Here is a 22,563-nt window from a genome sequence, read left to right as displayed (position 1 = left end):
ATACATTCCAAACTTTCTGGGCCAGAATAACATGGGTATCTTCGAGATTTAACTCCGAGTCCGCTCGAAAAATAAGTTCAATAATGGGGCCTCTGACGTTGTTAGGAGCTGGGAAAGTATATTAATGCGTTTCTTTCCCATTTTCTGTTCTATCCTTCAATAAAAACTCATATCTTCCGCCCAGCCCTCTCTCTCTCTCTAATCTTTACAACATCAGCTATCATGCCTCGCGTTTTCTTCATCACTGGAACTTCCACGGGTTTTGGTAACCACCTCGTACAAGAAGTCATCGATAAGGGAGATATTGTTGTTGCTACCGCTCGCAAGCCTGAACTGCTAAGCTTCAAGAACACTACCGACAAGGTATGAAAGCCAACCCGGTCTTTCAACTCCTACTAATAATATCAGAACTTCCTCGCTGTCAAGCTTGATGTCACAAAAAAGTCCGACATCGATGCCGCATTTAAGGCTGTTATCGATAAATTCAAGCGGGTGGACGTAGTGGTCAACAATGCCGGATATGGTCTTTCAGGACCATTCGAAGAGCTTGCCGACGACCAGATCCGGACTCAAATGGAAGTCAACTTCTTTGGCCTGATCGATGTCACTCGAAAAGCGATGGAAACGATGCGTGAACAGAAACCATCTGGAGGTCTCATCCAACAAGTAACTTCGATCGGTGGCCAAAGGGGTTCCCCACTTTTCAGCATCTACTGTGCCAGCAAATGGGCAGTCGAAGGGTTCACCGAAGCTATCAGTCAAGAAGTCAAGCCCGAATGGGGTATCAAGTTTACCTGCATCGAACCAGGTGGATTCCGAACTGATTGGGCTGGACGATCGATGACTTTCCCCGAGAAGAAGCATCCCGCCTACAACCATTTGGATGCGAAAGAACTGATGGCCAAGAGGAATGGTACTCAGGCTGGTGACCCACCCAAGGGAGCCAAGGCTATGTACGAGCTGGCTATCATGAAGGACCCGCCGTTGAGAGTCGTTATCGGTTCGGATGCATACACGGGTATTATGAACAAGATCAAGACCTATAGCGAGAATTATAAGAAGTATGAGAATATTTCAAATAGCACAGATGTTGATGGGTATGAAGGATGAGATTACGCAGATGGGGTCTAAGCAGTAATTATAGATAGAATAGAAGATCATATCCTGCATCCCCGTTCTCAAGTGAGTTGCAAATGTGTGTAGGCGAAAGGCTTTTAAAGAACCTCATTTGGGTCCTCGAATGATTTCAAGTGGTATGCCTATCACACCTAGAAAATATTCTATTAGTATGGTGCTGTTACTCGTTTGACAATACATAGTAGTTTTCTCTGATGACCTTACACATTGAAACCAACCCCTCATTTTCAGCAAGATCTAGCGCCTGTCCTCTTAAAACTATCATCCATTGACCTCGCTTACTCCACCAATTCTCGCAGCACTAGTTCATTCTCTCGCTTTACAGATTCCAGCAAGGTGCTGCCAGGTTTGAACCTGTCTGAGGTCACCGGGGATGTCCGCTTTGAATATAGCTTCCGCAACCTTACGGTTTCATGACTGGCTGAAAACCCGCCACCGGGCAGCGCGCTTTACCCCACACGCTCTCACGGCTTCGACGAGTATGAGACGAGCGATCTCGGTTGGTGATGTTGGGCATTCGTCCATGCTTAATTAGATGAAATTGTGTTGGTGTCCGTGTAAAGGTTGTCCGACTTGAGCGACGAAACAGAATGCAAAGTGTTGAATAGGGGGTTGCTGAGTCACCAACCAGAATAACAAGCAGGACGATGACGAGTAGGTCTCCTGACGCAGGCAGAAAGCAAAGGGTGGAAATGTGTGCGATGCATTGTGTAAAAAGACGAAAGTGAACACCGATAAGCTGAGGGGTTTAAACGCGGAAAATAAGGCTCTTTCGGCAGAATTTAAGCCTTTGAGTAAGAGCAATGCCAAGTCCAAGTCCAAGTCCATGGAAGTGGTGTATCAAAACGATGGCGATGTTGAAATGACTCTTTGAGAGGGCGTTGAGGATGAGAGTTTTGTACGAGCGCGGATTATATACGTATTGAGTCTACTAAATCCCGGTTCTGATTTCCATGGACTAAGTATGGAATGTCTTAAGATTGCCCCGTACTTACTTCATATCATGCACACAACCTTCGCTGGCTATCAGGGTTTTTTGCTGCCACTTCAAAGGGTTCGCTTCGACTTCCGACGAAAAGGGGTATCGCTTAACTCCCAACCCGGCAACTTCAACCTCAAGATCCCAAACAATCAACGGCCATTCTCTCAGCTTACAATACACCTGGTCGGCATTCAATAAACAACAACATGGCATCAAATGAACAAAGGAAGCTGACAGCTGCCGAACTATCAGAGATTGCGCAGTACGGCAAGATCGTCAAGTTCGCGCAAGACGTATTGCTGGCAAAGCACCCGCGCGTCAAGGTCCCCGAGACGATGGTAAGCTCATGATTACCCAGCGCCACCGAGCTGCCTCCACTGATGACTGCGAAACAGCAAGCTCGAGCACATAAGATGGGTCATGCGATGTTGCAGGAGAGCGGCGCGGAGGATGTAGCTCGCAACCCTGGTTTCCATCCAACGGCCACTCCACGATTGCCTTCTCCGTTTCCGGCCGACTCAGCACAGCGAGTGAAGCCTGTTGATATGGATGTTAAACCGGTGACGGGGTGTTCAGTAGCTTCTTCGCAGGTAGTGGTTTTGAGAGAGAAAGGGTTGTGGAAGGTCGAGGAGAGTATGTCTGTGGTAGAGGCTGTGGAACAGATTAAGGCGAAGCGCATGGAAAGGAAGAAGGAAAAGAGGGCTGCGGAGACAGAAAGCGATGATGAGAGTACGCTGGGTATTTGCAACGGAGACACTGGTCGAGAGGCAAAACGTCGATTTGGTTGGAGGGACCGTGACGATAAGGGGAAGCGCCGTCGGTAATCTAGGAGCTGTCTTGTTAAGATCAAGCTCTGGGGAGAGTGGAGAATCACAACACCTTGAAACACCGCCCGAATGAAGTCTCTTCGGAACAAGATACCGGTAGGTTTTGCCAACTGCGCCGAAATCGGCCTTTGACGATAGAATGCACCAATTCTCCCTATCTTCTTCAAATCTCACAGTTTCTATTCTAGAACCCTCAAATACCCACAACCACATATTCCAATTATCTTTGTCAGCGACAACCATGCCAGCCACCGAGAATGTTCCACACCCGCTCACACAGGGCAACTTAGACCAGAATAATGACGGAGTTGTCGCTGTGAGGGTTGGGGGACGTCGAAGGATGTCTGAGAACTTGGTTAGTCTAAGCCCTTTACCAACACCATCTTGAAAGACATGATGATCCAGCATGAGACTGACCATGCTTAAAGAGGCTCCTGGGTCGCGCCGACATGACCTATCAGCATCTGAGCCACCCTCTTAACCTCCCAGTAGGAGGGCATTCAGCCCCGGTACGTGTGCCTCCTGATAAATACTTATATCCTGCTGTGAGGCATCTGAAAGAATGCTCACTCACGTCCCCAACAGTCCTACTCATACCCACCGTCTATCTAGCCGCCCAGCCTCAAACCCAAGTGATCAACTACCATCACGACTACTACGCCGATCTAGGAGTAACTTCATACGTGACCGCCGACGCAGTCGAAAGAGCATACATACCAAGGCAAATGTAAGCCTCCAACCACGCTCAGGTCTTGTAAATACGTATGCCAACTGACATTTCTCCTCGCAAGGGATACTCAACTCCACCCGTTCCAGGCGTGGAATTCGCGAACTTCTCTCCGGCAATCACATCCGCCGGCATACAGTGCGCAGGAATTGGACAAAGACGTACTTGTCTTTCCGCACTTCAAATCCCATAGCCTTAAGCAGCGCGCTGTGACATACATGTGCTGTATGATGATGCTGGATGGATAGCGTGGGGAGTCGAGGTAGGTGGTATGTGATATAGATAAGAGTAAGTAAAATAATGCGGTTAATGGCGAGTAGCGATGTGAAGAAGATATTTGATAGGGTGCGGGGATTATAAGGGTCGAGAGAGTAGTTGTGGAAGAAAGGGCACGATGCACTTGCTACATAGGGTTATGCTGTCCCAAGAGGCAGACACGGTCCAATCTTTATCAAATATATTGTAAGGCAAGGTCAGTCAATCACAATTGGACACAATCAAGACAATCTTCGCAGACAGAAGAAATTTTTTATTAACTATTACGGTGTTGCCCTAATGGCAGATTGCGAAAAGACGTAGTCTGGGTATAGGGGTATCAATAGGCAGCGAAATGCACCCGCGTAGACCGAAGACAAAACAAACAATAATGCAAAAATGAGTGGTATCAATATCGATCAATCAATCTGGGTATTTCAAGGAGATCCGTTTTCCGACGATAATGAACTCGTTCCATCAGTGACATGAGCGATCCGTACTTGGTGACGAATCTAGGCGGATGCAGTCACCTGAGTGGTGGAGACAGGGGCAGCTGAGACTGGCTCACTGACAACGGGCTCCTCAGTCGCTGGCTCGGCGACCTCTGGGGTGGTCTCAGGCTCCTCAGCCTTTGTCTCGGGGGTCTTCTCAACCTTCTCAGTCTTGGGGGAAGACTTGCCCTTGACGGTAGCCCTCAACTTGGCGAAGGGGGACTTGGGCTTCTCGCCCTCCTCATCACTGGTTGGCTTCTCCTTCTTGGTCATCCATGGTAGAGAGCTCTTGCGCTTGTCGCTCTTGGTGGTTGGGACCTCAGTCTTGGTCTCGCCGTTGGTGGGGAGAGTGGTTGTCTCGGTTGGGACAGTAGCTGGGCTCTCGACGGAGGTGGCGAGTGGCTCAGTGGACTCGACAGCGGGGATGACTGGGGCAGTCTCGCTCACTGGCTCGGTTGCCTCAGCATCCTTGGCTGGAACAGCTGGGGCCTCAGCCTCCTTCTTCTCTCCCTTGGAAGAGAAACGAGATTGGAGTTGTCCGAAGATGCTGTTACGCTTGCTTGGGGCTGGCTTGACGGCCTCAGTGGCTGGGACAGTCTCCTCGGTGGCAGCGACAGGCTCAGTTGGCTCTGCGGCAGGCTCAACGACCTCAGGGGTAGCCTCAGCAACAGCTGGCTCCTCAGTGGCAGCGGCAACAATTGGCGTCTCCGTGGTCTCCTCAACCTTGTCTTCCTTCTTGCCACCAAAGTTGATGCCACCGAAGATGGATGTACGCTTGCGGGATGCGCTACGGCTCTTGCGGGACTTCTCTTCTTTCTTCTCCTCTTTCTTCTCTTCCTTTATCTCCTTTTTCTCTTCCTTCTTCTCCTCCTTGGCTTCAGCCTTTTCTTCCTTGGCCTCCTTCTTGGGAGTTGTGGCAGCGACAACTGGCTTGGTCAAAGCGCTGTGGCTCTTCTTGTACTCCTCGCTGTCCTTGACAGTCTCGCCCAAGGCCTTGGCCTCCTCAATCTTTGTCTTCAACACGGAAACCCAGTTGTCTCTCTCAGCGAGAGTGGCAGCCTGGAAAGTGTGCTTGTGGCCACCGGATGTGAAGTGAAAGTCGGTGGTTCCCTCCTCGGTGAGATCGGTGACATCGGACTGCGAACATGTTAGCAGATGTATATAAGGTATAGATCATTACACTTACCAAGTTGAAAAGACCAGCAGGGGCTGCCTTGTCGGTGACCTTCTTGCTGAAGAACAAGAGACCCTTTCCGGTGTGCGAGGCCCAGGCAGCATTGTGGTTTGCAGCCGCAGCCTCCTTCTCTCCGCGCAGGTAGCTGGAAAGGCTCTTGGTCTCAACAGGCTCGGAGCCGAACCAGAAGAACTTCTTTTGGAAAATAAGACCCCTGGAAAGAATTTGTGGTCAGTTGCCGATCTTTGAAAATTCAATGCGAAATAATATTATGCGCAACAAGTTTTGCCGCTATCGCGAAAGTGTTGTCATGTAAACAAAGCTTCGTTTGTAGACAGAAACATTGTGCTTTAGAACAAAGTTCATGCTGTTGACTGGCGACTGAATAATTTCGACAACCCAGACTTTCGCGAACAAATGTGTGTTAAGACTTACTTGAGTAAACCGGGTCCCTTGTAGCCAAGAGTTCCCTCCTCGACAGGTTTCACTTCCTCCTTGACAGCTGCCTCCTCCGCTGCTGGCTCAGTGACTGGCTCAGTGACAGCCTCAGTCTCAGTAGTAGGCTCAACGGTCTCTGCGACAGGCTCAACAATAGGCGCTTCTGTTGCGGTGGTTTCAGTTGTGGGAGCAACGACCGGCTCCTCGACCTTGGTGACTTCAGACATGTTGAGAGATGTGAAGGGGGATTATTAACAACGGGTATCGTAAAGGGTATCAAATGGAATGGGTATCAAAAGAAGAAGATGGCGATGAAGTTGAGAAAGAGCAAGCAAAGAACTCGATGTGGATGGAAAAAAAGAGAAGAGGTTCAGGTTCAGCGAGAGGGCGAGTTTTATTTGGCAGCGAGCAAGGAGGCAGGGGTGCAGGCCACAAGCGAGATGAAGGGCAGGCGCGAATCAACGGCAGTCAAAGCGTTAAATACCACTTCCCTTTCCGTAACAAGCAGGGAGGCTACTTCATCTACGGGAATATAACGATAATAATGATCACAATCATCATAATAACAACAGTCTATTTGGGCAACCGTACGAGGTACGAAGTAGCTGTTTTGTCTAGTACAAGTAGATCATAGATCTCCTTGAACACCCAGAATAGTAGATCAATATGGAGGGCAGCTTGCATAACTCCCACGGCGACTCTACTAGTCTAGTCTACGGCATCGCATGAATGCTGAGGAGGTGTCTCCTTCTCCCCTCTACCGGTACAGTACTCTACAGTAGAGTACTCGTATATTGTTTGCCAGATACCCTTTAGACGCAGGGTCGACACTTGCAACACGCCATCTGGACTTGCAAGATCGACATAAATGATCATGCGAGCACTTTGGTCTGAAATGCAAGCCTCTTTTGATTGGAGAAACACTAAATGCAGCCAAGGGTGTACTCCGTATTGTATGCTAAACTCCACTTTTCCATCCCCCTTCACTTACGCACTATGTCTACTGTATGGCATAATGTTCACATGGCCATACGCCAGGGAAACGCCTCACAGGCTTTCACAGGCTTTCTCAAGATCTCATAGGTAAGTCAATCATAAAGATACCGAGCTACTCGGCCTTGTAAGTAAAAGCCTTCCCAACTCTTTTGAGTCCATACCGTATTATTTTCCCAGCGTCTGTCACTAGAACCCTGCCTAGCCAACCACCGCCCGGTCCAGGTAGATAGATCATCCAGCCTCCTGAAGGACCTGAACACCCGATACCTAAAGAAGGCTATCAGGAAATTTGATGCCTCCAAAATCTCCGAATGAAGGCCAGAGCTTGGCCCATGTGTCACTTAAACATCCTTCCGTCTTCCGCGACTCGTGACTCTGGACGCTGTGTACGATGGTCCATGAGTACAGTCCTGTATATATAATACGGTGGTTGGCTGCTGCTATGCAACACAGAAGTTGTGGAGCCAGACAGCAGAGTCAAGGGGTCGTAGCACCGAGTACCGTACAGAGTTTCAATAGCATGGCATGTTATCCCGCCCGGCCTATGAACCCACACCATCACGGTCACTAGTCGCCGCTGACTTTGTACATCGCTATCTCGGTGGTAAGTCATCAGCTGTTTGGTTTCATAGAGCCCTGAGTCAGAGCCCCTGATTTGCCCCGAAGCACTGCCTCAGCCTGAATCTTGACTGTCTCGTGCCCTTTTCCCTTTCGAAAATACAAAGTCAAATTCCACATTATTCAACAAATTCCCATAAAATCCAGACGGCACTTCTTTAAATTGTCCTCTGGAGCTCAATTTCCCTGCAGCGCACTACTATCGCTCTAAGTTTCGGCAGACGCTGGCCTAGCGTGCAGCGCAGCCTCTAGTACTTCTTGGGATCAACCCTGATTTGACCTCCAGTCAGTCATCTCCAAAGCAGCCCAGAAAATGTACGTACGAACGGTATGGAAAAGTCGGTTTTTCGTGCAACACCTCATAATTCGCAACCCCTCCGCCCAGACCTTAATCCGACTTCTCGACCTCCCAGAGAATCTTTTTTTCAAAAGGGGCAGTTACAAACAGACTGCAGACTGCAATGCAATGCAATGCAACTTTGAAAGAGACTCGAGAGGGGCAGAAGGGCAGCTTTCAGGAGATTCAGAAACATAAGTAACCCAAGCTTTGCCACCCATCGCGAGGTCAGATACTCCCCAGCAAGCACACATGTCATGGCTCATTGGAAAAAAGACAAAGTCTGTAACCTTTAGCAGGGTGCGATGTCTTTTCAACGGCCAACGACTGCATGTAGTCGGTACAGGCTATATTCTATTGACATTGAGAGCAGTGTATTGTATTACGGGGCGACGAACCTGATGGTCTCGCCTCTTGGATGATTCAGGCCGCGCACGCCGCTCAGATAAGGTAGGAAATTCTCATTGACGGAAATGATAAGCCAGACTCCCAGAATCATGGGACGATCACGACGTTTAGATGGAATGTATTGTCTCTCCTTTAGTCCCTTCGCTTATGGCGGATGAGAAAGTCAAAAGCCAAGCCAAGCCATGCCATGCCATGACCCCGCCTTCACTTGTACCCCTCTTAGTTTGATATATGTGTACTTGTAGTCTGCTACGCTTGCGTTTGCTTTCACTACTTGCTGCTCCTTTCTCTTGCGTTTGTTCAGTATTGTGAGAACCTGCCTTGCACTGTATACCACGTGACATCTGGACTTCCTGAAGAGTTGTTAGGTCGAGAACGAGCTCGCAAGGCTGTTTATATCGCTTTTTCGTAGTAGTAGGCACTTGATCCAAATGGGCAATGCTACCTCTGTATTGCGGTGGGGCTTTTGCTAAAGAAAAGCATATTTCAATAAAGTTTTGGAATTAGTCTTTGGCGCCCCAAAGAGCCTTTGCACTGCCTTGCTCCTGTTTGACTGCCGTCGGATATTTCGGGGGTATGGAAGCACATTTGGGACCGTTGGATTTCGCAGCAAAAGCCATTACATTCACTCGGAATGCCTGGAACATCAAGACTCTAGGTCCTCTGTGACCCGTTGACATTCGTTGCTGTGACTTGCTGATGTCTTCTACAGTACTATCGTGTGTCTTTCAGCTCACTCAACTTGTTTGATATGTCTATTATCTCTAGAATTACTATAATAAGACGACAGCTTTGATTGTTCTTTCAACTTGCAATAAATTCACTCAAAATGTCGGGTCTAATGATCTTTCACTTCGATTCAGCTCCACTTTTATCATTCATTCATTCACTCCTTCAGTGACAAGATTAGAATAAGACTTCTATATTTCTCACTCCCATCTTCAATTCAGTACCGTTAACACTCGACATCCTACACTGCCAATACAGATAATCACTTTCCTTGCTTTGAATTTCATCAAGCAATAGGTTCAGCTCAGCATTGCTCTTGAAGAGCCTCGTAAAGACTTGTGGAATCCTTGTGACAACCTTCTCAATCTTCTTCTCCTACCAAAGGACATATATCTCCGACTTCCGGGAATTGGAAATACCAATACGCTTGCCTCTTTTTATGGGACTGCTACTTTTGGTTAGTCCAATCCTCGCATTCGTCAACCACCATCTTCAACATTATCAACCTCAAGCAAGCATTGCACAGCACTTGAGAAAAGCCTGGCACCTTTGAGACGTTTTTGCTTGACATTCCCAGGTATGTCTTCTCCACTGTCTCTCTTTCTAATATGTACCTGATGAGGTTCGGACTTCAACTTAGCCTCTCCCAATTTGCGTTACACATTACACCAACACTTCTGGACTTGCCATCTCACCAGAAAATCTGTCCATTCATTACCTCTTCTCCACTTTTTTTCACTCTTCATTTCCTCTTCAAGCATTTCATTCCCACAACTGTTCTCCACGAGCACAAAACCACACTCCACTCAATACTCAAACCGCCACGTTCGATCCCTTCTTACATTTCTGCTTCACTTTTCAAAATGGAGGACACATTCCAACAACTCCACTCGTCCATCCTTTTCGGAGACCTCTTTCCGCAAAATCACCCAACTATGGCACTACATGTTTTAGTGGGTACAACTAGCTAATCCTTAGCTCTTCTAGAGGCTCACACTCCTCATATTTCCAACAGTGGAAGCCAAAAAATACTACCACATGCTACTTTTGTTTATCTTCAGAAGTAATCTACAAAAACCCGATATCAACTACAAAGTTTTCTGGATTGTTTTTACTTGCACAACAGGAGCGGAGTTGAGTTTCGCAAGCTTTGCTGGATCTCACTCAAAACCTTCCGTTATTCATTCCAACTCCCTCATCTTTAATAGTTACCCTTAAGCAATTTCTCTCAGTAAGATCCCGCTCTCTCCCTCCGTTCCTCAACTTCACTCAAAAAAAAAAATATATAACTACATCACTTATCCCACTCTTTCTCGGCTCCACCTAGCCATCACTCCATCCCCAGCAGATGCCATCCTCTTCTTTCATATGCTTCTATGATATTCAAAATCTTCAAAAACCAACCATATCATTTATCTAGGTCAGAACCTCCTACCATCGAAATGCTTTCTACCCAGAACCATTCCGGGGAGAATCCCTATGGATACAATCCCAAGAGCTACAGGAAATTCCGAAGAAATCTCGATGAACAGCACGCCAATCCCGTCCCGCAAGCTAAGGAGTACTGGAAGTCGTATTGGGCCGAAGAAATGGCCAAAGATGATTGGACTGCTGCGCCTGCTCCGAAGAGTAAGGAACAGTTGTTGAAGGAGGAGATTGAGAAGAACTTGGAAGATTGGCCATGGAAGGGCGTGCCTCAAAAACTGCTCACTGTGGTATGTACTTCTCCAGGTCGAACTGGGTTTGGGAACTCGGACTGACAGAACTACAGAGCCCATATGCCTATAATTATTACAACGAAGAACCCCCGCACAACATGGTTCAGGCTCCTTTCAAACTGGAAGAGGTAGTCCAAACCAGTAAGCTGTTTACTGAGCTTTTCAGGGCCCGGCCAGTCTTGGAAATCATTGCCAAGAACCTCTTTCAATACCATAGCATGTCATGGCAGTTCTTCGCAACTTGTCAAGAGGCAGGAAGAACTATGGCTCAAATTTTGGTGAGTTATAACCTTGGAGCTCTGATGTTATTTTGGAAGAATCGCTACTAAGTTAAATAGGGCTTTTGGGATGTCAATGGTAACTTCTTCGGTCACTGCGAGGAACCACCCACCGCTAAAGGTCCGCACCATGACGCTAGGGTATCATTGATCACGATCGTAGCCCCAGTGCGTAGACCAGAGGGCCCGGGATCTTATGTTGAACAAATAGAGAATATACACTCCTTATGTAAGCTTCTATTCGGAACGCGAAGCTTCAGACACTAACTCCAATCCAGGTCACTCTGTTTACAACTTTGGAGAGAACATCCGCAACATCCAATTCCATAGAGTACCTTTTCTATCAACCCGGCTCCTCGCACTACTAATTCCCAAGATGCGGAAACTTGAGAATCTCGGCATCTACAAGTGCCAACTTATCCATGTTGGCGAGACCATGCGGCTCTTGGAGATCATCCGGACCGATAGAATGCGGGGAAAAGAGGACCAGGTCTCCCTAGACTTTTTCCCCAACTACCACTTTGGCACAAAAGAGAGCCTTGGGAAGCATTGCGTTGGCACCTACGGTGCATCGTGGGATAACTGGGGTGGAGATACTGATATTGCCATCTGGGCAATGGTCACTAGAATTATCCCGCAAGCACGCAAGCAAGGTATTGATTTCGAAAGCCCACATACCGCATTCCGACAATGGTTAGAGAAATCTCCATGTTGGCGTGTAGATGAAATGCTTGAAGCGATTTCGCTATTCACAACAGACCATGAATACGACCCGGCAACGTTTGCGGCCCTGGTGGATTGCCGCAACCCAGATCACTTTGGGAATGTGACGAAGTACACAGGCAAGATTGTGCACCGTCCCCAGGGATGGAAATGGTAAGTTTCCATCGGTTTCTCTAGACTATCGGATACTAACTACGCAGGTCAACCCAACGTATCCCTTGCGACTACTGCCACACCAGCCCCCTCGGAATCTTCTTCCACTACATCAACGTCCGGCCAATCGTCGATGCCAACGGCGACGTCCGACCCAATCTAACCCTCCGCTGCCTAGGCTGCAAATTCCACATCGTCCTCAACAAGGAAAAAGACCATTTCAAGCAGCGGAAACGCAACACCATCCGCGAGTGGCTCCGCGTAGACGACGGCGAGTGGAACGATGCGGACCTGCTCAAGGCCATCACGGACATTGAAAGCAGAGGCATAATCCTACGGACCACGCAAATGGATGACCAGCGCCAGGAGTTGAAAATGGCGGGTTGGGATCCAGAGGAGGCGGTCCAGACGCCGATTACGGAGAGGGAGAAGAATCAGAAGTTCAGCTCTTTTCATAGGAGTCCGACGGTGGATGATAAGAGGAATGATCCGAAGTTTATGACGGAGGAGGAGAAGCGGTGGAAGCTGATTGCGAGGCCGGAGAGGAGGCATGAGCATGGGTATTGAGTTCTGTCCTGCCTCATCTCCATCATAACCGCAACCGCAACTTCCCTATAACCCCTCCCCACATTCTTCAGCCCCCCAAAACCAGCAAGCCGAGCTATCCTATCCCCACCCAGCACCTCTGCATCATCTGTCCTCACAACCAGGAAGGCCAGCTAGCAAGACCCAACCTCCAACCTCTTGCTCAGCTACACTTCCTTCTGTCTTCAGCCTTCAGCCTTCAACCTCCCGCCCTCATCAAACAACACAGACAGTACACAACCCAACGCCTCATGCGCGAGAAATAACTCCAGCTACCTAAGGTAGCTCAGCTATATTTCTTGGGTAGGGTCACGCACGCGCTCAGCGCAACATATCATTCCCCCAAAAGTACTCATTCTTGTTTACATTTCCATTTCTATTCCCCCTTTCTTTTTTCGCTAAACACTCACAGCACAGCACACTTGTATTTTTTTACCAACAGTATTATACCCCACAACATAGCATAGCACGTTTTTATTTTATTCCCTCGCAAAATATGGGGGGTTTTTTTTATTTGGGCTGGTGGGTCGCGTATTCATAGTATGGGATGGAGCGGGGGTTTGTTTTGCTTTTCGGGGGGAAAAGAGGGAAGGGGAGGGGAGGGGAGGGGAGAGTATGAGTGAGGGATAGTTAGTCAATTGATGCGTTTACTTCCTGGGTTGATTGGTGTGGATGTGCTATTGAGATGAGATGTGAAGGATCGTGTGAGAGTGAGTGAGTAAGTTATGATCGGTGTGAGTGAGACGAAGAAGCATGAACGAGTGAGTGTTCGGGGAAAGGTAGGAGTTGAATCATGGCATGTCATGTGGGAAGAAGACTCCTACTGTGAGATCAAGATAGTTTCATACCGCCGGTCCTCATAAGCATTACTTACCTAGGTACCTATGCGTTTCAGAACTAGTTCATCACACTACTAGCATAACAATGGATTAGGCGCATAATATAGTGATTACTGTTCACCCAAGAGAGTGTTTTCTTGTTCATTTCTGTTTGAGATGCTGAGATATTATATATACACAGAGACCCGTTCCTCCGGGGCCCAGATCAATCAAGGAAAATTAAGAGCACTATATATTGATATCAGACAAGCCTCCTTCCATAACTCCCACACCCTATGCCCCCTCATCATGAAAGTGCTACCTACGTGAACCGCGCTCCGTGGCTTTCCGCCCTCAGCGGCAATTGCCTGTCAAGGGTGTTGAAAGCCATTGTTCGTGGTGTGTAGGGCGTCAAGGTGGGTTTTGGGTGGCTCTTCATCTCCCACTTCTGCTCGCCCGAGTTGTCCGAGGTGGGGGAGTCGTAGGCGCCTTTTCCTTTGCTGCTTTGCATGTCGTCGATTTCGATCTTGGCATTGGCGCGCTCTGCGGCGCTGGGGATCATAGACCAGATTCCTTGGACTGTGTTGGCGAGGAAGATTACCCTGGAGGTTTGTTAGGACTAGAGGAAATGCGGATGATGAGGGGAGAACTTACATCATGAATACTGTTACTGCAAAGGTGCCTTTCGCCATCTCGCAGTAGTGCTCGTACCCAGCTGGTTTTGCGTAAGAGCAGCTCTTGCTGATGTACCACGCGATGCTGGATGGATGCTTTGGATCCGAGTGGTCCGGTCCTGCTTGCCCGTAGACGCTCACTATCCATAAAGCGGTAATGATGATATTGGTAACGGTTGCCAGGAGCGGGTACCAGATGTGCAGGGCAAACATGACCCATTTTACAATCATAATAAACGTACACAGCACCGAGATAGCTACGTTGAACTCGGTGATTCTGCCAACTATTAGCTCGAGATCACCCAAATCTTGGACATATACATACGTATGTGACCAGACGAAAGGAATCGAAGGGATTTTCCGATAGTTCGCATATGCGTATAAGATGGTCTTGGGACTCGAGTTGAATCCATTATCTGCACCAATCTGCCACAGCTTCGTCCGGTACAAGTTTGGTTCTGCAATACCGAATAGTGCTAATGCTGCTATAGCGCCTGCGAGCTCAAGTACCATCAAGGCAATGAGGAATTTGGGCCATCTCCATTTGTTGCTGATGAGGGGAAGTTTAAACATCTTGCTTACGGCGCGGCGGCTGAACTCGATCAACGAGTCCTTATCGTCGCTGGAGCTGTATACTGTATAAATGCCGAGGAGAGTGGTGGTGTTGGCGAGAGAAAAGAAGGTCGAATGGGTGCAGTCGCAATGGCAGTCGCCGGGTTATCGACGTCGTCGTCGTGCTGAAGCTTCACATTGGAGAAGGAAATGGCTTCTTGGAGGGCCGACGTCCATTATATTGAGCAGGCTCATCTTGTCAGCGTATTGTAGGAGTGTGAGAGCAGCGATCCAATGAGGTGTGATGGCAAGCGCTTGCATGCAGGACTGCAGTCGTGGTGGCATCAAAAACCACCAATGAGGGGCGCGAGTGAGGTTGCGGGCGCAAAGGCGATGCTTGCAAGTGCTTGGACCATGCGGGTCTTTCCACAGTGTGCACCTCCTTCTTCCTTCTCTGTGGTCAGTCACATTTCAACCTCAGAAATCTTGACTTTAACGCTGAGCTGATAGCCCGATAGTGATACCTCCCTCCATTGCCGGCCATAAGGGCGCCTGCTCCTTCACAAACTCACGCTTTTGCCACCGTTGCGTGTTGAAAAGTCCGGAAAGAGACCTAGATGGAGCATTGAAACTGATTTCCAACTGCATCTATATGTCTATGCACAGATTCCAGCAATCGTCCCAGCGGTACGCAGTGGTACGCAGCTGTGAAGTCCTTTAAGCTTCTGGATGAAGGTGTGGTGATCCAAGAATACTCGTGTGAGCTTAGCTCCAGCTTTCATATCCAGCTTTCCATGTATGTCAGCTTCGCTTGGAAAAAGTCTCGGGGCTTGATACCAGGCTGACTACTTTGAGGTGAGATTCTGGATATGCAGAGCATTTGATAGCGGGCCCTCCCTCGTCGTTAGAGGGCTTCGTTGGATCCATTGTGATGGTAGCGAGGGGTAAACCCACATTGGTCGATTCTAGTGTCTTTTTATAACTTTGGAGGGTTGCATTTCCTCTGTCTCGTTTCCAATTCGCCCTTCTTTTTTCTCAAGCGGATGGTTTCGGCTCTAGAGCCTTTCTAGAAGTTCTTGAAGGTTTGCTCTGCATCTTGCTTCTGTGGAGCCAGAAATAACATATGCTTACGAAGACGTTATTCTGAGTTCTACTGGAAGTATACTTCTACTTCCAAGCGATTCCGGGCCTGAGGATAGTAAAATATTCGGAGAATACTGCAACCCTAGAGTCAAATAAAGCTTTTATAGCTTTTGGACCCTCCCATAGCACTTCTGCGCTTACTTCCGGCTGCTCAGTCTTTCTCATAGGCAAGCCTAGCTATTGGAAATCATGCCGCGGCACAAGCTGAGGCTTGCGTACAATGCAAAACCGTAGTCTTGAATTATAAGATGGTTTAAGATTTGATTTCATTGATCGCTGTAACTCTGTGGTCTCCTTGCTCCTAGGAGGTGGATGTAGACTATATTACTTTTATCTAGCCAAGTCGCCACCATTCGATACCAATTTGAGCAATTGAAACTGTTGAAATGCCTCGCTGGGGAACCGGCAATACCTTATTTGCCAGCTTGTAACTCCTGGATGAACCTGTTTAATAACATCGTGATGTCTTATATGAAATTTGTCGCAACAGAGGTGATTGTCCCCTATAAGCCTTATGGTAATTGAGAGTTACATGGCAAATGAGACCCAAGGAGCTTCCACCAGTTCCATGAAGTCCATAACATTTCCGATCTGTAAATGGCATCTAACGAAACACATGTCTGCGGTTTTGAATATTCAGTCGTACCATTTATAACCCCTTGAACCGCTGCACTGGCTAAGAACAGAAGACGTCAAGTTGAATATATACCTGCTATGGAAGAAAACTCGGGACTGTCCACATTCTTAGTACGATGCCTTGTGGATTATATTCGAGATAGAAACAGGAGATATAGAGCTTGAAGGGAACTTGTGCGGTACGATTCATTGCTGTTGCTGTTACACGAGGACGCCATTGACGAATGGAAACTGATGGGAAGAACGATTCAGCTGTAGTCAACCGTTCCCGTTGTAGTTCTATATTTTTAGAAAGAGAGAATGGAGAACCAAAATAGTCTGTATATTGCATGCTAACAGAAAGCCTCGTGCTTGTTGTGCAACTTTCTGCCATCTACAGATGAATCCCAAGCGCAGTTAGCCTATCGATATCGTATATATTCGTAAATATTCTCCTAAAGTACTCGTACTGAAGAAACTTCCTTTTGCATCACCTTGGCATTTTGTTGAAACTGAAACTGATCCAAAATAAGGTTCTCATCCCGTCTTTCCCACCCGCATGCACCCCATCTATCTGCAAGCAGTTTGTAATATTGACCTTGAATCGGTGTGGACTTATGTCTCCGTTCTCCCCAAAGCTTCACATGCACCACGCCCCAAGAACGTCGCAGATTACCCACCCAAATCCCACCCAAAGGCTGTTTGAAGGTTGTCCCTGCAGATACATTGCGTCGTGACAGGCCATATCCGACCCCTACTGTACGAAGCGCGGCGCGTTCCTGGATCCTTGCGTGCGCTCCCCCCACAGTACGGAGTACTGTTCTACTCCCAAAAGTCGACAGTAATTTTCTCTTTGCCTCCGCTGCCCATATTATCTTCTCTGCTTCTGCTGGAACTACAAAGGGAAGCAGGGCAAGGGGAATAGAATATTATCGCGGTTTGGATCCATATCGCAAACCTCTACGACCCCAGCTATCAGCCTCTTCCGCTCTACTGGGCTTGTGAAACGAGCCTGGCCCTGACGTAGGTGAGGAGTTGAAGCTGTACCACACCCTACAGTCCAATCAACAGTCTTGGGAGCAAGTCTGCGGCCCAATTGTGTATAGTTAGGAAGGAGGAAAACGCACAAGGACAAAACGTTACCAAGCCTTCCACCTTCATGAAGCCTGAACCAAAGTCTATTTTCACATCCCAGAAAGACTTTAGTGCACAATCAACCCGAGAGCGGACACCCCCTCCGGAAAACCCATCAACTCCCTCCTCGAACCCCCCTCCGTCTCCCAACACTACTCTCGAAGCCGGCATAGAAAGGGAGGCGGGTCTGCCCACAAGGCTGCAACATACAGAGACCTCTACACAAGAGAACTCCTCTCGGAATACCCCACAACAGTTCGGTGATTCAGAGTCACTGTTTTCAAAGCGAGATACAATTCCCTCGACTCCCAATACATCGAATGCCTCAAAGCATCCACGATCCGATAGCCTGTCTCGGGCGGTCTCAACTTCTGCCTCGGAGCGGCCATCGAAGAGGAATCGCCCAAGGCTCAAGTCTCGTCATACTCTTAGTTGGGAGAGCTTCCAGACGGCGAAGTTAGCAACCCCTATTCTCCCGCTTCCACCGTCACCTTTGTTCTTCTCACATACGCCGAGACAACGGCCATTACTGCCACCAACCTCCTTTACTTCCGACTTGGCAGCAACAATGTTGAATAAAGCGCGGGATGAGATTGGAGGAGTAACGACACTGAAACTTGCTCGGGGTAGTGTATCCAACGCTACAAGTCCCCCACGCTCGACAAGCAATTTCTCTGGCAGCTGGGCGTCAAGCAGTACTCCAAGAACTCCAGATACTAGAAGCAAATCACCAGGAATGCAAATACTAGGATCGGTTGGAATTGTTGAGCTTCTAGAACAAGATGAAAGGCCAACTTTCATCATAGATGTTGCCAATCCTGTAAACTTCAAGGCTGGTGGGCTTCTGCAAATCGTCTTTGCAAACGCATCTCTCCGTGCCCATGAATCAACATTTGACCTAATCACAGGGCAAGAATCACGAGAAAATCCTGGTATTGTGAATGATTTCCCTGAATTCAAAACATGGGCCTTGAGTTTTGTCAAGAACAACGAGTCATTGGATATCTGCTTGCCCTCATTCTCGTACGGTGGTCTAATTTGGACGTGCAGCACTCTGAGGAAGCGCCTTCGTATTATCAGCGGAAGTGGTAATAACATCGCAACTGGTGCGGGTTCCTCGAGTGGAGGACAAAGTAATTCATCCGCCCTAAGTGAACGGACACGGGGGCATCTTCTACTAGGCACGACACGCTCTCCCCTCGCACAAACTTCAGAGCCTGCAGAAGACTACTTCGGAGATACAGCACCTGATGCGGTCTTCAATAATGCGCCTCTGCAACATCTGCCGAGTCCAATGACTATAGATGATTTGGTTCCTTCTAAGCAAACGATCACAACTTCACAGAGCGGGCCATTAAGTGGTGAGATGATTGCGGCGAATTATTCCGCCACTTCGTCGTTTGACTGGACTAGACTCCCATTGTCAGCAGCTCTTCCCAAGCACATACAGTTTGCTCGGAGTGTAGATTGGGCGAGTACTGCTCTTGGTCCTATTGAGGATTGGTCCTTTGACCTAAGAGCAATGTGCAATCTCATAATGGGCTCACCTCACCCAGCTGCCCTGTATTGGGGTGACGATTATACTATTATATACAACGAAGCGTATATTATGCTGGCTGGACAGAAGCATCCAGATCTAATGGTAAGTGCCTGGAGCTGAAGATTTTCCCTGCATCTTCTGTGTGACTGAAATGCTCTGTTCACATCGAACGGGTTCGCTTTGGAGCAATGAGACCGCGTAGATAAAGACACTAGTCTTCCCAATTCGCGGATCAGCGTCTTGAGGGAACGTCGTCGTCGTCAAGTGCAGACTCTTAGAGATCTTTTTATGGATGGATGGTGTCTTTTCATACATTTATATGTATATTTCAGTGCCAATAGGGGCTAATATAATTCTAGGGCAAAAGCTATAGGATAGCCTGGGCAGAGATATGGCCTGAAATTGAGGATGTATTTGCTGGTGCAATGGAAAGTGGTCAGTCCACGATGAAGGATGATGATTGCCTCTTCATCAAACGAAACGGTTACCTTGAAGAAAGCTACTTCTCTTGGTCTATCGTTCCCCTCGTTGGTGAGGACGGATCCGTAGTGGGTCTCTATAACCCAGCTTTCGAAAAGACTCGACGCAAAATTGCAGAGCGAAGGATGCTTACACTTAGAGAAATTGGCGACAGAACTGCTGTAGCACGAGAATTAAATGGGTTCTGGGGTCAAGTTATTAAGGGTCTCGAGTATAATGGTACGGGAACTCTTCACAACACTTGACTTGGCCTGAGGCGCTGACAAACTGCAGAGTACGATATCCCCTTTGCATTTCTATATTCTGTGACAGATGATTTCGAGAGTGATCAGAGTTCTATGCAGAGTGGTTCACTGGCAGCTGCCCCTTCTTGTGTCCTCGAGGCGACCATTGGAGTTCCTGGAGGCCATAAAGCATCTGTAAGCCCATTAGATCTCAAGACAAGTGAAGAAGGCTTTGCTCCGTACCTACGAGAGTCCATGAAGACAGATAGACCTGTGCTTCTCACTACCGAAGAAGGGACTTTGTCATCTGAGTTGATAGAGGGCTTGGAATGGCGTGGCTTTGGCGGTAAGACATCTCATTCATTTTCCCTTCGAGCACCAGTGACCCTTGCTCCAAGGATCTGGCGCTTCTGGGTCCTTGTTGCACTCGTAAACCTTTCTTAGTATAAAGCTGATTCCTCGTTCTTCCCAGATCCATGTCGCGCTGCAGTCGTGTGTCCCATACATCCAACGACAGGGGAATCCATACTCGGTTTCCTTGTGATGGGCGTCAATCCTCGACGACCCTACGATGATGATTACAGCCTTTTCGTGCAACTGCTCAGTCGCCAGCTGGCTACGTCTATGGCTTCTGTCGTTCTTTTTGAAGAGGAAATAAGGCGGGGTCAACGTGCGGCACGTCTGGCTGCCTTGGATCGACAGGAACTATCGAAACAACTTGACTTGAGAACCCAAGAAAAGGTGGAGAGCGAAACTAAGTTTACTCGAATGGCCGAGTTTGCTCCCGTTGGCATGTTCATTGCAAACTCAACGGGCCAAATTACGTACAGCAATGACACCTGGTGGGAGATTTCTCGGCATCCTAGATCTTCTAGAAGTGCCGATATGTGGATGGATAGTATCAAGCCAGAAGATCGGACAGAGGTCGAAAATATATGGAAGACACTGGTTGACAGCAAGACTGCGGTAACCCATGAGTTCCGATTCAAAACTCCATGGGAAGACCGCAATGGAAATATGGGCGATACTTGGGTTTTGATGAGTGCTTACCCCGAGAAAGATGGCAACGGACAGCTCAAGAGTGTATTTGGAAGCATCACGAATATCTCTTCTCAAAAGTCAGCTGAAGACTTCCAAAAACGACGGACGGATGAAGCCATCGAACTGAAGAGACAGCAAGAGAACTTCATCGACATGACCTCCCACGAAATGAGGAATCCACTCTCAGCCATATTGCAATGTAGTGACGAGATCTCTACCTCGTTAATCGAATACAAATCGGATAACGATGCCATATTGGACCAGAGACTTGGGAAAATATTAGATGGCAGCGTTGATGCGGCCCAGACAATTGCCCTCTGTGCACAACACCAGAAACGAATTGTTGATGACATTCTGACGCTTTCCAAACTCGATTCTGCGCTTCTAGTTGTCACCCCTGTCGATGTGCAACCCGTTGCAGTTGTTCAACGGGCACTCAAGATGTTTGCAGGGGAGCTAGACACCAACGATATTGCTATGGAATTTCGCATGGAAAAGTCCTACTTGGATCTTGGCGTAGATCATGTCAAACTAGATCCCTCGCGACTCCTCCAAGTCCTCATCAATCTCACAACGAACGCCATCAAATTTACCCACGCTCAGGAAAAACGGACTATTATAGTCAGCGTTGCAGCAAGTACGGAGCGTCCAGATGGTAGTGAATGCGGTGTGACCTATTTTCCCAGCCGCTCAAATAGGAAGGATTTGCTTACAGAGGATTCCGAGTGGGGAACTGGAGAAGCTATCTACCTTCAGTTTTCAGTTCAAGATACCGGTAGAGGACTGGATGAAAAAGAGAAAACTCTTCTGTTCCAAAGATTCCGGCAAGCTTCACCAAGAACTCATGTACAGTACGGCGGGAGCGGCTTGGGTTTGTTCATTTCCCGAGAACTTACGGAACTACAAGGAGGCGAGATTGGCGTGTCCTCCGAACGGGGCGTCGGTAGCACTTTTGCATTTTATGTAAAGGCGCGAAGGGTCGACCGTGTTCCAGATGCCGCAGCAAATTCCCTGCGGAGACCCTCATCACATTCCGCTATCGTTATTGAAAGCAGAAGAAACTCTTCTGGGAAAGCTATACAACGTTCAAGTACTAACAGTCGGAAACTTTCTTCACCGGTCATCCCAACCTCGTCGCCTAGATTATCTCCATCATTCCTCGATTTCTCCAAAATACAGGTCCTGATTGTCGAGGATAACCTTGTCAATCAGCGAGTCCTCCAAAAGCAATTGAATAATATCGGCTTTATGACGGTGGTTGCGAACCATGGTGGCGAGGCCCTAGATGTCCTTAAAACCTCTCGTTTCTGGACAGGTCGTGAGAAAGATGGAGTTGATCTAGCTCTCATCCTTATGGATTTAGAGATGCCGGTTATGGATGGTCTCACATGTGCCAAGGCAATCAGGGATTACGAAGCCAATGGGACCATTGTTGGGCATGTCCCAATCATTGCCGTCACGGCCAACGCTCGGTTAGAGCAGATCGAGACGGCAATAGCTGCTGGAATGGTGAGTTTATTGAAGTTGTTGTAAGCCACGCATACTAACGAATGACAGGATGATGTTGTTTCGAAGCCTTTCAGGATACCGGAGTTGATACCCAAGATCGAAGAACTAGTAACGAAAAGTAATGCGACAAGAAGACCGGGATAACAGAGTCCAGATGGATTTTACCCCTTTCATGATTATATATTTGGATTCTTCATGTCAATACTACTAGAAATACAAGACAGACAGACAGACAGACAGACAAGGCCAAGATGGCC

The 22,563-nt window shown here is 48.0% G+C and overlaps 4 protein-coding genes across 4 annotated transcripts; 2 read left to right on the top strand and 2 right to left on the bottom strand.

Annotated features, from left to right (window-relative positions):
- Positions 1–222: 222 nt before the first annotated feature.
- LHYA1_G001318 (putative oxidoreductase) lies at positions 223–1,110 on the top strand (the record flags this gene model as incomplete). Its single annotated transcript, XM_031146302.1, has 2 exons — positions 223–363; positions 409–1,110. The coding sequence occupies 2 exons, from the start codon at positions 223–225 to the stop codon at positions 1,108–1,110; spliced, it is 843 nt and encodes a 280-aa protein (XP_031008721.1).
- Positions 1,111–4,440: 3,330 nt separating this feature from the next.
- LHYA1_G001317 (uncharacterized protein) lies at positions 4,441–6,258 on the bottom strand (the record flags this gene model as incomplete). Its single annotated transcript, XM_031146301.1, has 3 exons — positions 4,441–5,556; positions 5,606–5,807; positions 6,029–6,258. The coding sequence occupies 3 exons, from the start codon at positions 6,256–6,258 to the stop codon at positions 4,441–4,443; spliced, it is 1,548 nt and encodes a 515-aa protein (XP_031008726.1).
- Positions 6,259–13,716: 7,458 nt separating this feature from the next.
- LHYA1_G001316 (uncharacterized protein) lies at positions 13,717–14,641 on the bottom strand (the record flags this gene model as incomplete). The annotated part of the gene is made up of 2 exons (XM_031146300.1): positions 13,717–13,996; positions 14,049–14,641. The coding sequence occupies 2 exons, from the start codon at positions 14,639–14,641 to the stop codon at positions 13,717–13,719; spliced, it is 873 nt and encodes a 290-aa protein (XP_031008727.1).
- Positions 14,642–17,537: 2,896 nt separating this feature from the next.
- Positions 17,538–22,450, top strand: dhkK_2 (Hybrid signal transduction histidine kinase K; the record flags this gene model as incomplete). The annotated part of the gene is made up of 5 exons (XM_031146299.1): positions 17,538–19,154; positions 19,412–19,751; positions 19,806–20,102; positions 20,229–22,306; positions 22,355–22,450. The coding sequence occupies 5 exons, from the start codon at positions 17,538–17,540 to the stop codon at positions 22,448–22,450; spliced, it is 4,428 nt and encodes a 1,475-aa protein (XP_031008728.1).
- Between the last annotated feature and the right edge of the window lie 113 nt (positions 22,451–22,563).

The sequence above is a fragment of the Lachnellula hyalina genome, assembly GCF_007821495.1.
Source record: "Lachnellula hyalina strain CBS 185.66 chromosome Unknown contig00012, whole genome shotgun sequence".
In the NCBI taxonomy this organism is placed as follows: Eukaryota; Fungi; Ascomycota; class Leotiomycetes; order Helotiales; family Lachnaceae; genus Lachnellula; species Lachnellula hyalina.
The sequence above is the reverse complement of the archived record's forward strand: the minus strand, read 5'-3'. Positions and strand labels throughout refer to the sequence as shown.